At 44.3% G+C, this 21,266-nt stretch overlaps 1 protein-coding gene across 1 annotated transcript in view; it reads left to right on the top strand.

Moving 5' to 3' along the window:
* The window catches only part of LOC137564492 (E3 ubiquitin-protein ligase RNF213-like), a 299,702-nt gene that overhangs the window by 133,095 nt on the left and 145,341 nt on the right, over positions 1 to 21,266 (top strand). Inside the window, 9 exon segments of the mRNA XM_068278410.1 lie at positions 2,259 to 2,399; positions 3,554 to 3,715; positions 4,825 to 5,983; positions 9,788 to 9,981; positions 10,607 to 10,762; positions 12,129 to 15,683; positions 16,782 to 16,918; positions 18,017 to 18,112; positions 21,024 to 21,142. Coding sequence (XP_068134511.1) covers positions 2,259 to 2,399; positions 3,554 to 3,715; positions 4,825 to 5,983; positions 9,788 to 9,981; positions 10,607 to 10,762; positions 12,129 to 15,683; positions 16,782 to 16,918; positions 18,017 to 18,112; positions 21,024 to 21,142 — 5,719 coding nt within the window.

Genomic DNA, 21,266 nt, shown 5'->3' with positions numbered 1-21,266 from the left:
GGACTGAGTCAGCCACTTACATACCTGATATTTAACTGAAGAGAAAGAAAAAAAGGAACACAGCCTAGTTATTTGTGTGCTAGGCACTGTACATACACATGACTATCTCATCATGTCACATGTCACCTCGGGTATCCTTTAAAGGGCACCACCTTTAAAATTCGAGACCTGGGTTCAAATCCTGGCAGGTATCTGCACCTTTTAACAATACCTGTCACCAGTAAGGAGTGCTTGGGCAAGACTTCCTAATGTTTTAAATGCCCACCAAGCGTGCTAAGGCTTTGTTCCCACTAGAGCGGAGAATGGCCATTTTGTTGTCTGTTCTCCGCTCATTGAGTGACCAGCTCCTATTTTGTATGCAGGAGCCGGTCACACTTGTCACTGTGCGGTAGATGCGTGGGATGCATTACTTCTGTGCAGTCCACAATAATCCCGGCTAGGCGGATACACCCCCCATATAGCCTATAAGGGTAACGCTTCTGCCCCGGGCTGCAGCCGGACCATCGGAGCAGATGTTACACGGTTCCCTCCCGCTGGGCTGGCACAAGTGGGAACTGAGCCTTACTGACTTGTCGCTTAAAGAGACAAAGAAGCGAAAAAAAAAATATGATATAGTGAATTGGTTGTGTACTATGAATAATTACTAGAAGATTAGCAGCAAAGAAAATATTCTCATACTTTTATTTTCAGGTATATAGTGTTTTTTTCTAACATTGCATCATTCTCTAATATGTGCAGATTACACAACACTCAGCATTCAAAATGAGTCTTTCAGAGCAGTCTGTGAAGTAATGACCTCTCCTCTGGCAGAGGAAAAGTAAATAGTCCAGGAACAGTTGAGATAATAAAAGTCAGATAACAGCCCTCTCCACCACTAACTAGTCGGAGAGCTTAATGGCTTGTTTGCATAGAGATAACAACTGGAGTTTCTCAACTCTTCCTGTACTGGAAACAATTAGACTGATGTATCTGATCTTAATGTTTTATTTCTTAGCTGTGCTACACACACAAATCATAATATCATCATTTTTTTTTTTCGCTTCAGTGTCTCTTTAAGTGTTTGTAGCTGTTCATCAGTAGACCATTTGTTTTAAATCAAACAAGAGAAAAATGCTTTAGAAATGGTATCATTTTGCATTCAACATGATCGAATTCTTGTCTTTTTGGATCTTGTGCTTTAACCAGTTCACATTCCACGTTTTTTACGCCCAAGAGTCCTGTCGTTTTTGACACTTTAGCTGTGTCATATTTATACAGCAGTAACGTTTTAACTACTTATGCCATCTTAGTGATGTCGATTTTATTTATTTTATTTTTTTTTCAGTACAATGTACGGTAGGCTTTTTTTTTATACTTTACTCCCAAAACTATTTTATTTTATTGTCCTTTTATGGGAAAAAATAGACATAAATGCAGGAAAACCCCATTTTTTTTAATTCTTCACCCTTCCTAATTTTCACATGACACGCCATAGTTATAAAACAAATACAAATGAATTGTTTAGCCCTTCCCGGTTAAAACTATACCCCCAATGCCATATTTTATTTCTAGCTGAGCTTGTGGTGGGCAGTTATCCCCAATCTGCGTGTCTGTGGCTATCGAATGCGTTCGCTAGGGCCACAGGTCAGGGGTCATAGTGCTGTACAGATGCATTGCTAGGCAATGGCAGAGCATTGGGGTCCCAAACGTTCGCCCTAGCGATTGGGCGGCAGTCATTAATACTTTATTAACAGGTATAGGTATTCCAGGGGTTAGTAATGGGTTAGTAGGCTAGGCTGGGGTTAAAAATTAACTAGGATTTAAAAAAAAAAAAACTTTTAATTTTATTGGGACTGTCACTTTAATTTTTTATTTTAATTGTCAAACTTTTTTTTTTCTAACGTCATTGAATGATTTTTGCTATTAGTTAACAATCATTCATAGGACCGTGCACGGTCACATGCATGTGCGGGAGCGCGCACGTTCACTCGCGGCGGCAGGCTGCGGCTTTTAATGCAGGATGTAGATTCTAAGGCCTGAAGCTTACAGCCGCACTAATTAGGACTTAGAATCTACGTCCTAGAATCTTTAAGCGGTTAAGAGCAAACATTTTTGAGACCCATAAGCTTTGTGGCAAGGTAACTTTAGAAGCTTTTTCATGTGACTAGCTCAGTCACAGTGCTTGTTAGTATTATTAGTTTGTGTCATTTCATAATGTGTTATGCACCGTGGTTGTTCAGCAGATGATACATGTCCCGTTTCTGTGATCTGTATTTTAGAGAGACTCTGCTCGGCACGTAGAGTGGCTGAAGACGGTGAAAGAAAGTCATGGCTCAGTGGAACTGTCCTCTCTGTCTTTTGCCACCAGCATAAACAAAAAAGGCATTTACTATATCAAAGCACCCAGGGACAGCAAAAAGGTTTGTTTGAAAGAGAACCGGAGATGTTCAAGACGGTCAAAGGCAAATACTTAACTAATGAGAGGGAAGCCTCCAGCTTTCCACTGCCGGTTGCCGGGACCCTCCTTAACATTGGGGCCGACCCACTTCAGGTACAAGCGTGGCCGTACTGCACCTGCTCTAGCAAAAGTGCACCTGCGCAGGATCACAGAGCCGATCATGCACAAGCATCTCTGGCTTACTGCACGGGCGTGGCCATACTCGCGCAGGCGTGGCCGTACTCGCGCAGGCGTGGCCGTACTCGCGCAGGCATGGCCGTACTTGCGCAGGCGTGGCCGTACTTGCGCAGGCGTGGCCGTACTTGCGCAGGCGTGGCCGTACTTGCGCAGGCGTGGCCGTACTCGCGCAGGCGTGGCCGTGCTCGTGCAGGCGTGGCTGTACTTGCGCAGGCGTGGCTATACTCGCGCAGGAGCAGTACGGCCGGGCTCGTGCCTGAAGTGGAAGGCGACCCCAATCTTATTCCTAACAAGCCCTTGTAGGTAATCTTTGGGGGGCCAGTGCTTGGCAACGGGGGACCGGAGGATGGCGAGGTAGGACTCTGTAGGATCCAGAGGGTTCCTTCTTCTTACGGAAGTATGTTTTTTGGACTTGAGTATTCCCTCAGGTTCACTAAACATTTTTGGATGTGTATCTGTGGAGATGTGGTCTCATTCCTGCTGATGTTTTTTCCTCACTTTGGGGTTGATTGACTATAATAAATAGCGTTCCTTATCAGAGTTAACATGCCTTATCAGTTAACGTGCCTTATCAGAGTTGTACTTATGCCTGCTAATTGGCAATGACGAGAGCTCCACTCGTCCTACCCTGAGCCCCTGCGGGTCCATTCACTTTACAGGACATTATCCCCGTACTTTGATTGGCCCAATTAGTAGGCATAAGTTTGTAGTGCTCGCTATGCTACTCTGATAAGGTTTGTTAACTCTGATAAGGCACGCTATTTGTTATAGTGAATCAACCCCTTTGGGATTTTTGGGGTGCCTGCAAATAAGACTGAAACACAATTGCACCAACAATGCAATATGTTTAGGATTAGGAAATAATTGCATTGTACTAGTTGGGAGAGTAGTGCTGATTGGATATTCTCTTTTCTCACATCACTATCGGCTTCTGCGCAGATCACCCCGGACACCGTGCTGCAGCTGGTCCTTCCGGATGAAGAGAGCCCAATGAACGGACGCTATTACTCTCTAGAGGAGCTGAAGGAGTTACTGAATAAACTGATGCTGATGTCCGGGAAAGGAGACCAGGGAAACCTGGAAGTGGACAAGTTCTCAGAGGTAAAGTAGGAAAACTACTAACGTCCATCAAGGCTGGATTTATACGTTTTCCACCCTCTAGACCAACTTTCCTGTGGCTCCACTTCCATTTGCAGCCTTTTTCGTCTATGTGCAGCAGTCCCTTTTCTATGTCCAGCCCCCTCCCTTGGGCAGCAGCAACCCTAGACCCAGACCTTTGCGGCCTTTCCAGAAATCCAGCCCTGACATTCATACTGTTCTGATTTAATGGGAGAAAATTCATTACGTGTAAAATAACTGAATTGTATCACAGGGGATCTGACAGCACCTCCTCTTTCCTCCTGGTCAACATTACCAATCTTTTACTACTCCTAAATCTAACCCTACTCTCTCTCTAGGGATGCCTAACACTAAGACTCCCCCCCCCCCGCCCCCGTCATAGTGCCTAACTCTAAGACCCCCCCCAGGTGGTCTCAAACCCTAAGACCACCCTGGTGGTCCCTAAACCTTACCCACCCCCGCCCCCGGTGGTGCCTAACCCTAATATCCCCCCACCCCGTAGTTCCTAACCCTAAACCCTCCTGGTTGTGCCTAATGCTAAGACTGCCCTTGTGGTACCTAAACCTTCCCCCCCCCCCCCCCCTTTTTTTGGTGCCTAACCCTAACCCACCCTCCTGGTGGTGCCTAACCCAAAAAAAACCCTGGTTGCACCTAACCTTAAGACCCTACGAAATTATATTTCCAATGTAAAAAGGATAAAAAGGTAGAATAACAAAATGTTGAAAAGTTAAAATGATAATTTACAAAAATAGTTGTCAAAATGAATTTTATAACAATATTTTTCGAACCACTAATTCCGAAAATGAAACATTTCAGTTTGAGGGGTGCGGCGCCTGGTGCCAAAATCATCCAGTTTTGCACCCAATAGCCTATAGTTAACACTAGAGTAAATGTCGGAGCCCAATTTGTCTACTTCTCATATGTGCCCGATGTTCCTGCTTCCGCAGCGGTGACATGGAGGAGGATGACATTGGAAGCCTCTAGATCTTTCATCCAGAGGCTTCCCACTCGTTAGGTAGGTATGTTACTTTTTCTATACGTAAACCTAATTATTATGCGGATTTAAAAATATTTTTCTTTTTTGTAACCAGGTATTTTCCAATGTGCAGAGGCTAGCTGGATCGTTCATTGACCTCTATCTGGCTGGGAACATGCTGTTTAGGAGCTGGGAAGCAGAAATCTATTGCTCGGAGGATGCCGGAGCCAGTGTTCTCATGACCTTCAATGTTGAAGGCATTGATGACTTGGAGGGACACACCGTTCTTACGGACTTACTTCCAGACATCTGCAAAACCATGGAGGACTTTTTAGAAGATTGGTTGATGTTCATCAACAGGAAGAGGTCGCTGCTTTACTACCTAAACTACTACACAGCAGAGCAGCTGGTGTTCCTGTGCCAACACTACGAGCGAAGGGAGATCAGCGAGGAGGTTCTTATCATGCTTTCTTTCATTAAACCTGACTGTGCAAAAATTGACACAGTGAAATCGTTGTATTTCCCAGGGCTGAATATCTCAAATCAAACCTGTGGCGGCCAACCAAACATGATGGATTTTACGATGAACCTTCAAGAGTGCCCGACGGTTTCCAGGAAGCTGGAACTTGTTTGGAAGCATTCCATGGAGTACATGAGCTCGTTATTTCCTGGATGTCTGGACATAGAAACCCTGGGCAGGAGCTTAGCTGCTTTAGCTGAGATGAACAAGACACTGGTGGTCCGCTCCCTCCATCCCAGCTTGCTACCAGGTCGTCCTAACTTGATCCTATGTCCTCCTTCAGAAATTCTGTCCTGCACTTTGGCGGTTTACATGCACAACTCTGAACAGCCGCTGCCCTCCTACGACGAAGTTCTTCTGTGCTCCTCTCAGACCACTTTTGAAGAGGTGGCCTTGTTTCTCCGCAGATGTCTGACACCGGGCTACAGCGGGAAGAAGGTTTACAGTTTGGTCTATGCAGACCAGCTAATCTATGATGTGGGGTACAAAGCAGAGCAGCTATTCCAGCAGCTGCTGGCTCAGGGCATGGACAACTACAATCTGGTAATCATATGTAACGGTGACCGAGAGCATTGCTACATGCCCTCTGTCTTCAGTCAGTTCAAGGTCCATATGATCCCTCAGAAGCCCCTTGGAGAAATCCAGCGTTACCTTGCTACGCATTTCAAAGTCAGCTCTAAAGTGGTTTCAGCTGCTCCCGTGTTTAAGAATGGGATGAGCTCTGGGATTGTTTCATCGAAGCGTGCAGGGGTTGGTAAGTGACCAATTTATAATATGATTTATTGCCAATCAACATACTTGTTACTGCATGTTTGGGGCCCTAAAGGTATTTTTACTGGTGCACTCAAATGCAATTAAAGAGACTCTGGAGTCTATTTTTTTCCATTTTTTTATTTAATCTTGTTAAGCATTATATCCTAAGTGGAATCACCACAATCCCGCCGCAAAACTAGTGTTTTTTAATAGAGAAATAGTCTTGCAAATCTCAAGGGCTTTACCTCCTTGAAGAGGCAGAGCTTTGAGCTGTAGCTATGCCTCCTCCGCAGGCATTCTCTGCCGATCACCGCCTCTCCCTCAGTCTTCTTTCACTGAGAGGGGCGGGGAGGAGGCAGAGATCTGCAGAGATTGATTGCGGAGAGGCAGAACTACAGTCCAAAGCTCTCCCTCCCCGGGGCAGCATAATCTGCGACCTGGAAAGTCATGGAACTATACAGGTCGTTTTCTCTATTAAAAAACACTCGTTTTGCGGCGGCATTGCATCGATTCCACTTAGGATATAATACTTAACAAGATTAAATTAATAAAACCTGGAAAAAACGAGACTTCAGAGTCTCTTTAAGGCCTGGTTGACATTAGCTTTTAGCAGCGGATGTGGCCGTACGGCTCCGTTGTCCAGTTCCGCTGAAGGGACAAAAAAAGCTACAGGCCCTAATTTTGAGGATCGTTGTGCCCAGCGGAACGGAAACTAAAAGGTTTTGCAGTGCAATAGGAACCTATGGAGAACGGACATTTACAGCACACTGGCTGTAAAAACGGACCGTTTTCTCAAATCCGTATGCCCAGATCTGCAAAAAAACGCTAATGTGAACCAGGCCTAATTAAGCAAATCTACAACGCTTCAGAATCCGCATCAATAAAAGCTATATTACTCACACCCACTTACTGTAGACAAACCAGAACGTAGCTGCAATAACAAAACGTGATATTGTGAAACAGTCAATTGGTCTAGTTACCCCCCCCCCCCCCTTCATTCTATTTTTATAATATAGATGAACTGCATTAAATAGACGTGAAACTAAGCAAGCTAAGATCATATTTGGCATTATCCTTCTAGCAGCCAATATATTAGAGCCTTACAAGTAGCTCGGGTTAATTTACTTTAGCACATTTTTTTTTTATTTGCTACAATTCCCTGCTTCTAATTAGTACAGCTGTAATGTGTATTTATGGCCACTTGTCACTAGGGGGCAGTGTGAGACAATAACAGAGGACTTCTGCTTTCAGTTTCTGTATTTTCTGCTAGTAGAGAGACATCAAAGCATTCCAAGAATTTACAGCACAACTAGTTCTGCCGGCTGAGGCCAAAAGTAGCTCACTTATCTCACACGAGATCACTCTGCTGAAGCTGCTAAAAAAAAAAAAAAAAAATTGAAATGTACTCTTGTCCCAGAGTAAAATGCATTTTAAATTACTGTTTTTGCTGTGTCATGTCACTTACCGTAGGTTGTAAAAATCTGACAGAACTGACAGGTTTTGCATTAGTCCATCACCTCATGGGGGATCCTCAGGGTTTCCTTTTTATTCTCAAAAGCACTTACTAAACTGCAGTGACTCAATGTAACTGCCAAAATAGTGCGCAATTGTGTACGGAGGCTGGCGTCTTTGTTTACATCTTTTCCATGAAGTGTTTTTGTAAAGAATGAAGGAGATGCTGAGAATCCCCCATGAGGAGATGGACTTCTCCCAAATCCGTCAGATCTGTCAGCTTTTTATTACTTCCTGCAAGTGTTGCCAACCTAGGAGAAAAGACATTTGTAGTGCATGTTACACTGGGAGGAACTTGCTTCTTATAAATGTGTGCACATGTATGTTACATTTTTTCCGTTTTTTATGGCCGTGGTCCTTTTAGACTTTGATAGATATAGAGCATACATGTCAAACTCCGGCCCGTGGGCCAAATCTGGCTCTCAGAGCCATCAGATTCGGCCCTCAGGTGGTTTTCCCACTTTGCATTATGTTTGGCCCACTTAGGACCACCAGAGAAGCTATGTTGGAGGGTAAGCCCCAGATCACCAGGGAAGCCATATGGCGAGGAGGAAAGTACTAGGCACCAGGGAGCTGTATAGGGGAAGAAGGGGCCACTAGACACCAGGGAACTGTATAGGGGAGGAAGGGGCCACTAGATACACTGGAACTGTATAGGGGAGGGGGGACCACTAGACACCAGGGAAGTGTATAGATGAGGGAGAAGGGCCACTAGACACCAGAGAAGTGTATAGGGGAAGGAGGGGGAGACTAGGGAACTGTATAGGGAATGGAGGGGGGTATTAGACACCAGGGAACTGTATAGGGGAAGAAGGGGCCACTAGACACCAGGGAACTGTATAGGGGAGGAAGGGGCCACTAGATACACTGGAACTGTATAGGGGAGGGAGTACCACTAGACACCAGGGAACTGTATAGATGAGGGAGAAGGGCCACTAGACACCAGGGAACTGTATAGATGAGGGAGAAGGGCCACTAGACACCAGGGAACTGTATAGGGGAGGGAGGGGGAGACTAGATACACTGGAACTGTATATGGGAGGGAGGACCACTAGACACCAGGGAAGTGTATAGATGAGGGAGAAGGGCCACTAGACACCAGAGAAGTGTATAGGGGAAGGAGGGGGAGACTAGGGAACTGTATAGGGAATGGAGGGGGGTATTAGACACCAGGGAACTGTATAGGGGAAGAAGGGGCCACTAGACACCAGGGAACTGTATAGATGAGGGAGAAGGGCCACTAGACACCAGGGAACTGTATAGGGGAGGGAAGACCACTAGACACTAGGGAACTGTATAGGGGAGGGAGGACCACTAGACACCAGGGAACTGTATAGGGAATGGAGGGGGGTATTAGACACCAGGGAACTGTATAGGGGAGGGAGGACCACTAGACACCAGGGAATTGTATAGTGGAGGGAGGGAGAACCACTTAACACTAGGGATGAGATGCAAATTTTTCCAAAATTATGCAAATTTTAAGCAAATGTATGCAGTTTTAAAATGGACCAATCAGTTTAAACCCAGGTTTAAATTGATTGGTCCATTTTCAAGCTGCATATATTTACATAGGTTTGCATAAATTTGCATCAACTCGGAAACAAATTGCATATCTGTGATCATCCCTACTTAAGGGCTGGTTCACACTGGCGTCTGCTGAGCTTTTGCTTGGCATTGCGTTCAAACGCCAGCGTTTAAACGCCAGCGTTTAAAAGCTAGCTTTTGAAAGGCGTTCAAGGCTAGCAGTTCTGGTCTCTGCTATTGTTTCCTCGCGTTTACTGCCTCTGAAAGCAGCATGTTGCTTTTGAGACTAGACGCAACGCTGGGATCTACTGCCAGGCTTTCATGAAAGCCTGCAAAAGCCAGCTCTAAACGCTCCCATTCACTTGCATGGGATGGCAGTAGATCCCAAAAAGCTGCGTCTGAAACGCTGCGTTAAAGGCCACAAAAACGCCCGTCTGAACCAGCCCTAACACCAGGGAAGTGTATAGATGAGGGAGATGGGCCACTAGACACCAGTGAAGCGTATAGGGGAAGGAGGGGGACACTAGGGAACTGTATAGGGAATGGAGGGGGGTATTAGACACCAGGGAACTTTATAAGGGAGAGAGGTGACCACTAGACATTCAGGTTGGCCCACGACTTGGTCCCAGAGCTTAATTTTTGCCCACTTTATATTTGAGTTTGATATAGACAGGCGCCGAGTTTTTCTCAACAATAGGGAACATACATCCATTACAACATAGTGAACCACGCCCATTACATTAAATAGTAACATTATCTCTTATTCCAGGAAAATCTCTCTATGTGAAAAGACTTTACCAGAAGCTGAAGTCCAAGTTTCCCAGCAAGGATCCTGTTCTGAAGATAATCCGCCTGATTAAGCCGGAAGTGGATGAGAGTAAAGTCCTGGAGACCCTCCTCCCTTTCCTGGACGGCAAAACGAAGACTCGACCAGTCATATTCCACATCGATATAACCTCCTCTGTAAGTATCGCAATACCGGAGCTAAGAGAAGCTTTGCCATACATGTAGCAACATTTCTCTGATTGAACCCGACTGGTTCGGTAGCTTGGATTAAATCTTTCAGACGTTTATTGTACTTTCCATTGATTTTGTGCAGTTTGAAAGTCTGATTGGACATGGTAAAACATAGAATCCAGGCTCATCGCCTCAAGTTTCAGGACATCCTCCTCGGGTCCCCCGTTCTGCCGCTATAACTCCCGGTAATCTGGTCAGTCGTCACCAGTCGTTGCCTTCTGCGTGGCTTGGCTGCATGCACACCCCTGCCACGCTCTCATCCTCTGGAGCGTTCTGCACCTGTGCAGTACTAATGCGCAGGCACAGAATGCTCCAGGGGATGGTAGCATGACTGCCAAAGAAGGGATAGGCAGCGTTTCCCCAACCCACTCGCCTGCGTGGAAATGCTGCAGATTCAAGCATGCTTCAGCCCTAGTGGAGGCAGTCCTTAATATAGAGGGGCATACTGAAACTGATTTGTGTGTAGAGTTTGTCTGCTTCTTGTAAGGTGTGTGTCCTCTCGTTGTGTGAGGGTTTTATGCTTCTTGTAACATTTGTGTCCTCTCATCGGGTGTTGTTTTTATCTTTTCAGGTAACCAGCGGCATTTCTGAGTTCCTCTTTAAGCTCCTGGTCTTGCACTACCTCATGGATTCTGAAGGAAGAGTTTGGAAGCGTCTGCCCAGTCACCTGTACATCATCGAAATACTGGAAACCTCCGACATGTTTCTCAGGAAGCAGTTCAAATCTGTACGTTCTCTTTATTTATTCTTTTTTTTTTTTTTTTACTGTAGTCATTTTCAAGGATTTCATAATGCCATCATAGCCTATGGCAGCGCTCTCCATCCTGTGTGCTGCGGCAGCCTCGGCTACGCGTCACCGCTCTGACTCACCCTCTGCTATCGGTAATGTTAGGCCGGTTCACACTGGCAAAATAGTGGCAAACGTGTCTGTGACAACGGATCTCTTCACTGGTCGATCAGATCTGTTTTCACTCTGCTGCCGTTCCGCTGCTTCCGCTCCGTTTTCCCACATCCCCCCCCCCCCCCCCCCCCCAGACTCCCATCACTAAAGTGGATTTTTCGGTTTAGAATGTACGGATGTGAACGGATCCATAGGTTAACATTGGATCCATTTGCATCCGTTCGGATCCACTGACCGTTTTTTACCACCATTGTGAAACGATGAACAAACTGTGTAAGTAAGCTCCCATACTACATGGGAGGTGGTACAATTTGTCAATTAATATTGGATGCATGTACACCCCTAAAGTCCTTCTGACCGCTGCCCAGGCTATAATGTAGTAAATATATTGGAAATGAAGTCGTTTTTTTTCACCTAGACAAGACACAGAGAAATTATATTGTGCTTTTCTCCTGGAGGACTCAAAGCACCAGAGCTGCAGCCACTAGGGTGCGCTCTACAAGCAGTAGCAGTGTTATTGAGACTTGCCCAAGGTCTCCTGCTGAATAGGTGCAGCTTACTGAACAGGAAGAGCCAATATTCAAACCCTGGTCTCCTGTGTCAGAGGCAGAGCCCTTAACCAGTACACTATCCAGTCACTTTATTAATTAAAATAGTGCAAGAAATGTGTCTGCTTTATAGAGGACATTAAACCATTCACCATTCAGTCACTAAACAGTAGGTCCACATTACTTGCTTATGAGGAAAAAAACCCAGAAGGAAGATACTGTACAAGCTCCATGCATATGGTACTTTTGCAAACTGTATCATCACTCGATGTTGAGAGGCTTCCATACACCTGCTTGACTCTCGACCAAGGTGGTCTTTGTTAGCCACCTCAGCAGAGTTTAATGTGACGTGTTCTAGTACCAAAAGAAACAAGGTCAAATGCTGGTAAAATAGTTTTCAGAGAGCAATATGGCCACGCCCTTCACACAGACGTTACCTATTCTAATCCCATAGTCCTAATCAGCAAGGTTAGATGGACGCGTGCATTAGTAATACAAGGTTATCAGATATTTAGAACAAGGCACAGATGGACATATTTGTTTAGCTTTGTTAGCATTGTTCTATTTGCAATTTCAGAATCGTAAATGTGTTTTAGTTTGGTAATGTGTTTAAATCTCATTTCCTTTTTTTTTCTTGATTTCAGGTCCTTAGAATGGTACAAAACAATTTCCTCAACTTCTTCCCCAAGGTGTCATGCTGCTCACCCAAAGAGGTTCTAACAAGATCTACACAAGCTGGTATAAAAGATTCTGGAGACCCCGAAATGGACATGGAGGAATTTTGTAGTGAATGTTTCCAGAGACCTTACCAGTACCTAATTCGTTTTGATGAGGGACAAAATCTAGATACATTTAGGTTTAGGGCTGGCCATGTGGAAGGAGATCCAGCGAGATGCCTCCAGATATTCTTACTGTATTGTGGCATAGTTGACCCCTCTTGGTCTGAGCTCCGTAACTTTGCATGGTTTCTCAATCTACAGCTGAAAGACTGTGAATCATCAGTATTTTGCAACCACGAGATCGTCGGAGACACATTGCAAGGATTCAAAAATTTTGTGGTGAATTTCATGATCCTGATGGCAAAGGACTTTGCTACTCCTTCCTTGCATATTGCAGATCAAAGCCCAGGAAGACAAGAGATTAATCTTGACGGTGTCACGGAACAAGACCTTGTTCCTTTTCTGTTGCGTAAAAGATGGGAGAGTGAACCACATCCTTATATCTTCTTTAATGATGACCACGTATCCATGACATTCATAGGTTTCCACTTGCAACCAAATAATGCTGGTGGTGTAGATGCCATAAATCCAAGAGATAACTCCATCATCCGACAAAATATTATGACCGTGCAACTTTATGAAGGCTTGAGGCTCCAGAGAGTGCCATTCAATATTGACTTTGATCAACTGCCGAGGCATGAGAAAATAACCAAGTTGTCTTTGGTGCTGGGAATTCAGTGGCCAATGGACCCCGATGAAACATATGAACTCACCATGGATAACATTCTTAAGATTCTGGCAATCAAGATGCGGTTCCGATGTGGAATCCCCGTGGTTATCATGGGAGAAACTGGTTGTGGAAAAACCAGACTCATTAAGTTTTTGTGTCATTTGTGCAAGGGATTTGTTGATACAGAAAACATGAAGCTTGTAAAGGTTCATGGAGGCACCACTGCTGAGACAATTTATCAAAAAATTCTGGAGGCTCAAGAAATTGCACAGATGAACAAAATAGAGGGATGTGATACTGTGTTGTTTTTTGATGAAGCAAACACAACCGAGGCAATTAGCAGCATCAAAGAAGCTTTATGTGATCGAACCGTACAAGGCGTGCCTTTGGAAGAGGACTCTGGACTACAGATCATCGCTGCTTGCAACCCCTACCGAAAGCACACTGATGATATGATCAAACGTTTAGAGTCTGCTGGTCTGGGTTATAGAGTGAAAGCTGATGAAACCAAAGAGAGGCTCGGCTCCATTCCTTTGAGACAACTTGTTTACCGTGTCCATGCTTTGCCTCCAAGCATGATGCCACTTGTGTGGGACTTTGGGCAGCTGAATAATGAGACTGAAAAGATGTATATCCAGCAGATTGTGCAGCGGTTATCCAAGGAGGTTGAGCTTACTGCTCCAGAAATCAAATTAATAACTAACGTCCTCTCAGCCTCACAGTCCTACATGAGGAAAAGAAGTGATGAGTGCAGCTTTGTAAGCCTTAGAGATGTGGAACGCTGCATAGAGGTGTTCAAGTGGTTTCATAGTCATCACAGCAAGCTGACCAAACATCGTTTGTCTCTGTCAAAGAGGGGACGTTTTCCTGGTGTACCAAATGTAGCAGCTTGGTCTCTGGTACTAGCTGCTGGTGTTTGCTATCATGCATCTTTGGAAACCAAAGATTCTTACAGAAGGGTTATATGTAAGCTGTTTCCTGGGCCCTATGGAGACCCTAATGCCATCTTAAATGAAATAACTAGCATTCAGGATATGTTTTTAGCAGGCGTACAGCTACGGGACACCATTGCAAGAAATCTTGCTTTGAAGGAGAACCTCTTCATGATGGTCATCTGCATTGAGCTTAAAATCCCCTTGTTTCTTGTTGGTAAACCTGGAAGTTCAAAGTCTCTTGCTAAGACTATTGTTGCTGATGCCATGCAGGGCCAAGCAGCTCATACTGAACTGTACAAAGACCTCAAGCAGATCCACCTGGTGTCTTTTCAGTGTAGTCCACACTCTACTCCAGAAGGCATCATTGGCACCTTTAAGCATTGTGCTCGGTTCCAGGAGGGGAAGAACTTAAATGAATATGTGTCTGTGGTCGTACTGGATGAAATAGGCCTTGCAGAAGACTCCCCTAAAATGCCTTTAAAGACACTTCATCCTTTGTTGGAGGATGGCTGCATTGACGATGACCCCTCTCCACACAAAAAAGTTGGATTCATTGGCATATCTAATTGGGCACTAGATCCAGCAAAAATGAACAGAGGGATCTTTGTATCCCGAGGGGATCCCAACAAAGAAGAACTTGTTGAAAGTGCAAAAGGTATTTGTTCTTCTGACCAACTGATCCTCCGTAAAGTCCAGCGATACTTCCCCAACTTTTCAGACGCTTATTTAAAGGTTTGTGAGACTCAACAGGAAGAGGACAAAGAATTTTTTGGTTTACGAGACTTCTACAGTTTAATAAAAATGGTTTTTGCTTTTACCAAGCAGTCTAAAGACGACTTGACTTTAAATGACACTGCAAAGGCTGTCCTGAGAAATTTCAGTGGGAAGGATGAGGTGAATGCTTTGGACATTTTCTTAAAAGAAGAAAAGAAAGATATGGCAGAAATTGATACCATAGACTTGGTCATGGAGAATATCTACAGCGACAGTGACGATTGCCGTTATCTCCTGATACTAACTAAAAACTATGCTGCGCTGCAGATCCTTCAACAAGCTTTCCTCAAAGAAAACCAACAACCTGAAATCATCTTTGGTTCCAGCTTTCCAAAGGACCAAGAATATACTCAGATTTGCAGGAATATCAATCGAGTAAAAATCTGCATGGAAACTGGACAGATGGTCATACTGCTTAATCTCCAGAACCTTTATGAAAGTCTCTATGATGCACTAAACCAATATTATGTCTACCTAGCTGGCCAAAAATACGTTGACTTGGGCCTCGGCACACATCGTGTCAAGTGCAGAGTCCATCCAAAGTTCAGACTGATCGTCATTGAAGAAAAAGATGTTGTATACAGAGATTTCCCAATTCCACTGATCAACCGTCTTGAGAAGCATTACTTAGACATAAACACGTTCTTGAAGAAAGAACACAAAGTTGTTGTAGCAGAACTGGAGGGTTGGGTAAACGATTTCACTAAAGGGAATACAGAAAAGATCATCGGTAAATCTCAGACTTACAGCCCTTCTGACGTGTTTATTGGCTATCACTCCGACACTTGTGCCTCAGTAGTTTTACAAGTGACCGAGAACATGAAGCATTCACATCCCCTTACAAACACTGAAAATACAGCAGATCTGAAATACAGAGCAATAAATATCTTGTTAAATTGTGCCACCCCGGATTCTGTTATCCGCTTAGACAGGAAACCGTTAATTGAGGAATACTTCAAGAAGCAGAAGCATGGTTCCTTACTGGACTTCCTCAGCTGCCATGTGACTTGTGAATATAATAATCGGACCATCTTCACAGAGGTATGATATCCACTTTACCTAAATTATGTTACATTGACCTACAGTCGATTTAAATTGTTAGAAAGTTGCTTTAGATGCTTGAAAGGTGCTTACTGTAGATTGAACTAAGCCAGCTTTAAAGGGGTTCTTTCGCGAAAAAAGTTGTCAGTTAAAAAATGTGACAGATGACAGGTTTTGGGACAGTCCATCAGGATTCTCAGGGCTTTCTTTGTTTTCAACAGCATTTCCTGAACATCAGTTTAACTGCCAAAATAGCAAGATACCAGCCGGCCTCCCTAATCACTTGCACACTATTATGTCAGTTAGATTTTGCAACTGTTGTTCAGGAAATGCTGTTGAAAACAAAGAAAACCTTGAAAATCCCCCTTAAAAAGATGGACTGGCCCAAAACCTGTCATCTGTCACATTTTTTAACTGCCTACTTTTTTCGCGAAAGAACTCCTTTAAGGATAATGGTTGATTGCTAAGGCAGTTCTACAAGCAACCATCTAGATGGCCGCTATATCATGTTGTCATCGCTTACCGGAAAATTACCCCAATACATCTTCTGTACTGCATTGTACATGCTGCTAAATGGGAATGATTTTGTTCTGATGGAATAGGGCTTTTCTCCATCACCTCTTTCTCAATTCCTGCTGGCAATCAGTCAGAGAAGGAGGGAGTGGGAGTGGTTAGGGAAAAGCTGTTGGGCAGTTTTTAGCCCACTGTTAGTGTCCCCTGAGGGAGTGCACAACCGTTTAACTCAAAATCACCCATAGTATGTCATAGGACAGGGAATGGGGGTAGTTGAGGAGAGACTGTTGGGTAGATATTAAGAAATGAGTAGTTTCTGTCTGCTCATAAGTCCAGCATAAAGTGTTCTCTTCCTACAATGGAATTATTACCCACCCAAACTCCAGGCAAAAAGTCAATGCACTTTTTTCTTTCTTTCAGCCAAATCCATGATTCACAGGTTTCCAGACAGTGCAGCCAGGTAACAAGGGACAAGGCTAGAACACAATATTGGATGGCTGTGATCTTAGTATTTGGGTGCTCTTCTTGCAGCCTGTTTTGAAATATATGTATTGATTTGTAATTTACTGCTTTGCCTTTCTTTAGATTACAACGTTTTCTCGCCTGCTGACATCTGCAGACAAGAAGGTTTTAGAAGCAGAGTTGCAGGACCATGTCCGTAGCATTGAAATTTTGTCTTTGGAGCAGTTTGACACGGAATTCTCATTTCTGAAAAAGATTCGGTAAGTTATGACCTTCAGACAAAGCACATGACGTCATTTGGACTTTTGTCATACCTACATCTGGACTGCTTACTACGTAAATGTGGCCAAAACTTGTCCAATCTACACAAGTTCAACAGCTTTAGAAAACAACTTTTAAGTTGCTGAAAAAGAGATTCGTTGTTTTTTATTCCAGGACTGGGCAATAGTGTTTAGAGGATTTGAAGTACAGGTATTCCCCGACTTAAGAATGCCCGACTTACGAACGACCCGCCGATACGAACAGCATGGATTCTGTGTTTCCATGGGAATTATTTGAAATTGGACATGCAGTTTTTCAGAAAAAAATCGATTTAAAAAAAAAATCACAGAAAAAATGGCTTTTAAACTTGTATAAGCAGTAACAGAGGGCAGAGTTGACACAGAGGGGGGCACAGGAGGGCACAGAGGAGGTACAGGGGACAGAGGTGACACAGAGGGGGACACTGGAGGCACAGTGGGGGCACAGAGGAGGTACAGAGGGCAGAGTTGACACAGAGGGGGACAATGGAGACCCAGGGGGACACAGAGGAGGTACAGAGGGCAGAGGGGGACACTGGAGGCACAGGAGGGCACAGAGGAGGTACAAGGGACAGAGGTGACACAGAGGGGGACACTGGAGGCACAGTGGGGACACAGAGCAGGTACAGAGGGCAGAGGTGAGACAGAGAGGGACACTGGAGGCACAGAGGAGGTACAGGACACAGAAATGGCACGATGTTCCGACTTAAGAACAGATTTAGGTTAAGAGCGAACCTACAGTCCCTATCTCATTCGTTAACTGGGGACTACCTGTAATTTAAAGCTCACCAGATTGGAACAAAATCCATGTAAATAAACATATGAGTAGAATATGTAACTCCTGCAGATTATGACCGCCATGTACTTTCCTCCCTCCGTTGTCCCGTTTGTCCGCAGAGATAAAAATATTTTTATCTTCCACTCATATTTCATGGAAATTGTTTGTTTGTGGCTTGAAACTCAAAAAACATTTCATTTACAAGACATTTGAATGCACTTTGAAACGAGTTGCATGGAAGTTACGTTGGTACATTGAATTTTTTTCTGTTCAAACTTTAGGAATTTTCTGGAGAGTTACCGGGGAAATCTAATATTAATTATTCAGACTGATTTTGAGGAAGGATCTGAAGGAGCTCATCTTGTGGCGTCAGCAAAGTAAGTTTCTGAGCTGTTTCTAGTGTTATCACCGTGGCGATAAGGCATGTAGTATTCACTAAACATGTCACCACAGGCGATCCTAAAGTTAAGAATTGTGTCTTTAAGTTAAGGAGAGATTTCTAAAATTAAGGTTTCAGTCCTTAAAATAACTACAGAGTTCTAAAGTTAAAGACAGGCCGTTAATTCACAGAGAGGAATGCAAGAGTAATGTGTGTGAGAAGTTATCATCTGGCCTGAGCTGTTGTTAAAGCAGTAGGATCAGCCATACTATGCCAGGGAAAAAAACACATATATAAGATAAATACTTGATCTACTTACATAACACATGTATTATACTGTCCACGTTTTGATTTCAGTGAATGTTATATAGTAAATGGAGAGAATTCTGTTCCTGGTGGGGGCCATGTCTTTTGCCCACAGTTAAGGCTAACTCGTGATGTCATTTCTGCTCTTTACTTTTTTTCTTGTCTCCTCCAATCGCTGAGTCGCCTCAGCCTTGCTTGTAAACACAAGTGAGTAGGGGATCAGGTTTCAGATAAGCAGCAGGCAGGGGAAATAAAGGGAAGAGGAGGAATATATTATAGATAAAAAGAACCCCCCGCATGCAACTGTTTGGCACTGACTATTAAAGGGCCAGTGCTCCTTAAAGTGAACCTTAAGTGAGGAAAAAAAATTGAGTTTTACTCACCTGGGGCTTACCTCAGCCCCCTGCAGCTGATCGGTGCCCACGACGAGTCGCTCTGATGCTCCGGGTCCCGCCGGCGGCCACTTCCGGTTTCGCCGTCAGGACCCGTCAGGCTGGGGAACGCGGCTCATGCTACGCGTTCCCAGCCAAAATAGCACCCCTATGCGGCCATATGTCCGCATACGGGTGCCTATGCGGACATATGGCCGCATAGGGGGTGCTATTTTGGCTGGGAACGCGTAGCATGAGCCGCGTTCCCCAGCCTGACGGGTCCTGACGGCGAAACCGGAAGTGGCCGCCGGCGGGACCCGGAGCATCAGAGCGACTCGTCGTGGGCACCGATCAGCTGCAGGGGGCTGAGGTAAGCCCCAGGTGAGTAAAACTCAATTTTTTTTCCTCACTTAAGTGCCTCTTTAAGTATGTGATAACTCCAAACCATACCAGCAGAAAAAGTTTTGAATGCAGGATTAGCATCTTTATCACTTAATATACTCAGACCACTTGCTGTTGAAATTTGATTTTTATGGTGATAATCCCACTTTAAGGGAAGTGTTACAACAGACTCCTCCTCCGAGGAGGAGGGTGTCATCTTCCAGAGAATTGTAGTTTTTCAAAAGCCAGCTTACATACCTTGGCCAGGAATTGAACCTGGGCTGGGAATTGAACCCAGGTCTCAGTGTGTAGTAGGTATCTGACTTACCCCCTAGACCACCTACCACACTACATGCTAAAGCCAGCCTAGCATGTACCATTATGATCAATTCAATAGAAAAAGTAGCGTGCTTAAGGATTTGTACTTTTTCAAAAGCCAGCTTACATACCTTGGCCGAGGGCACCTCCTGCCTGCCACGGGCTGGAGGAAGCCCCAGGTAAGTGGATGCGGATTTTTATTTTTTTTAAACAGTCCCTGAACCTTCCCTTTAATATACTCAGACCAGTTGCTGTTGAAATTTGATTGTTATGGTGATAATCCCACTTTAAGGGAAGTGTTACAACAGACTCCTCCTCCGAGGAGGAGGGTGTCATCTTGTATTTTTAATTTGGGTCCACTTTAAGCATGCTACTTTTCCTATTGAATTGATCATAATGGTACATGCTAGGCTGGCTTTAGCATGTAGTGTGGTTGGTGGTCTAGGGGGTGAGTCAGATACCTACTACACACTGAGACCTGGGTTCAATTCCTGGCCAAGGTATGGGAGGAGGAAGAGGAGAAGGCACACCTATATATATCCACACACAGGCACACATAGAAATTCATGCACAGACACACACACAGATCCAGCCACAGCCTTTCTCTCTCCTTCCCTGGCTGTCCTACCCAGGCTAGCTGTAATCGTCCTGGCAGCAGGAGGGGTGGCGTTACATCCTGCCCGGGTGTGCTCCTCCTCTTCCTATATACTGCATGTGAAAAATAAGTACAGAGGTGATAACTTAAGGACTGAAGTGTTAAGATAACACTCTCACTGTGAAAACGTATCACTATATGTTAATAAGGCAAGCTTCTGTAGTGAATTAACACTTGAAATACCAATAGGTGTGTGGTGATAAGTTTTCACTTGCCTTATCACCACCAGCATGATCTTAGTGAATTGAGGCCATTATTCCAGCTTCCATGCTTTGTTTTTATGCATATATGAAACACAACTATTATAAAGTCTTTCTAGTAAAAGCTGCCTGATGGGTGTGGCAAAGTTACTGCCAATTACTTGTTTAGTGCAATGCTTCCTGCTTTGTGCTACTTCTCACTCGTGCAGGAAATGGGCCCTTCTGTATTCCATAGAGTCATTGGTGCCGCAGGATATTAAAGCGTGAACTGGACTAATAAAGAATTGAACTTCATCCCAATCAGTAGCTGATACCCCCTTTACCATGAGAAATCTATTCCTTTTCTCTAATAGATTATCAGGGGGCGCTGTATGGCTGATATTCTGGTGTAACCCCTCCCACAGTGTGATGTCATGACCATGGTTCTGACATCACACTGTGGGAGCCTTGTTGCATTGTGGGAAATAACAGCTGTTTCCAACTGCCAAAAAATCAAGCAGCATCTCCTTCTACTGACATCACCTGTCAGAGTGTCAATCAGGGAGAGGAAAGCTTTTACAATGGGCAAACACTGACTAAATCGTTTATACATAATTAAATGACGCTCTTTTTTTATTACATTATTTTCACCGGAGTTCCTCTTTAAATTCTTCTAGTTAAACTGTTGCTTTTATTCAGGTACTCCGCTGTGAACGAAATTAACAAGGTGAATCTGACAGACGTGTCTGTATTTGTCTACTTCATCACCAAGCTTCCCAGAGTGCACGGTGGCACAACCTACGTGGGATTCCGGGGAGGTAAGCACCCCACTGCACACTCGCTCATTCTATTTATACTTGAACAATTTTGATTTGTTGACTCCTCTTATGGAATACTTTCCAAAATAAAACACACTACAGAGCATTTGAAGGCATGGACCAA

The sequence above is a fragment of the Hyperolius riggenbachi genome, chromosome 3 (assembly GCF_040937935.1).
Source record: "Hyperolius riggenbachi isolate aHypRig1 chromosome 3, aHypRig1.pri, whole genome shotgun sequence".
Classification (NCBI taxonomy): Eukaryota; Metazoa; Chordata; class Amphibia; order Anura; family Hyperoliidae; genus Hyperolius; species Hyperolius riggenbachi.
The sequence above is the reverse complement of the archived record's forward strand: the minus strand, read 5'-3'. Positions and strand labels throughout refer to the sequence as shown.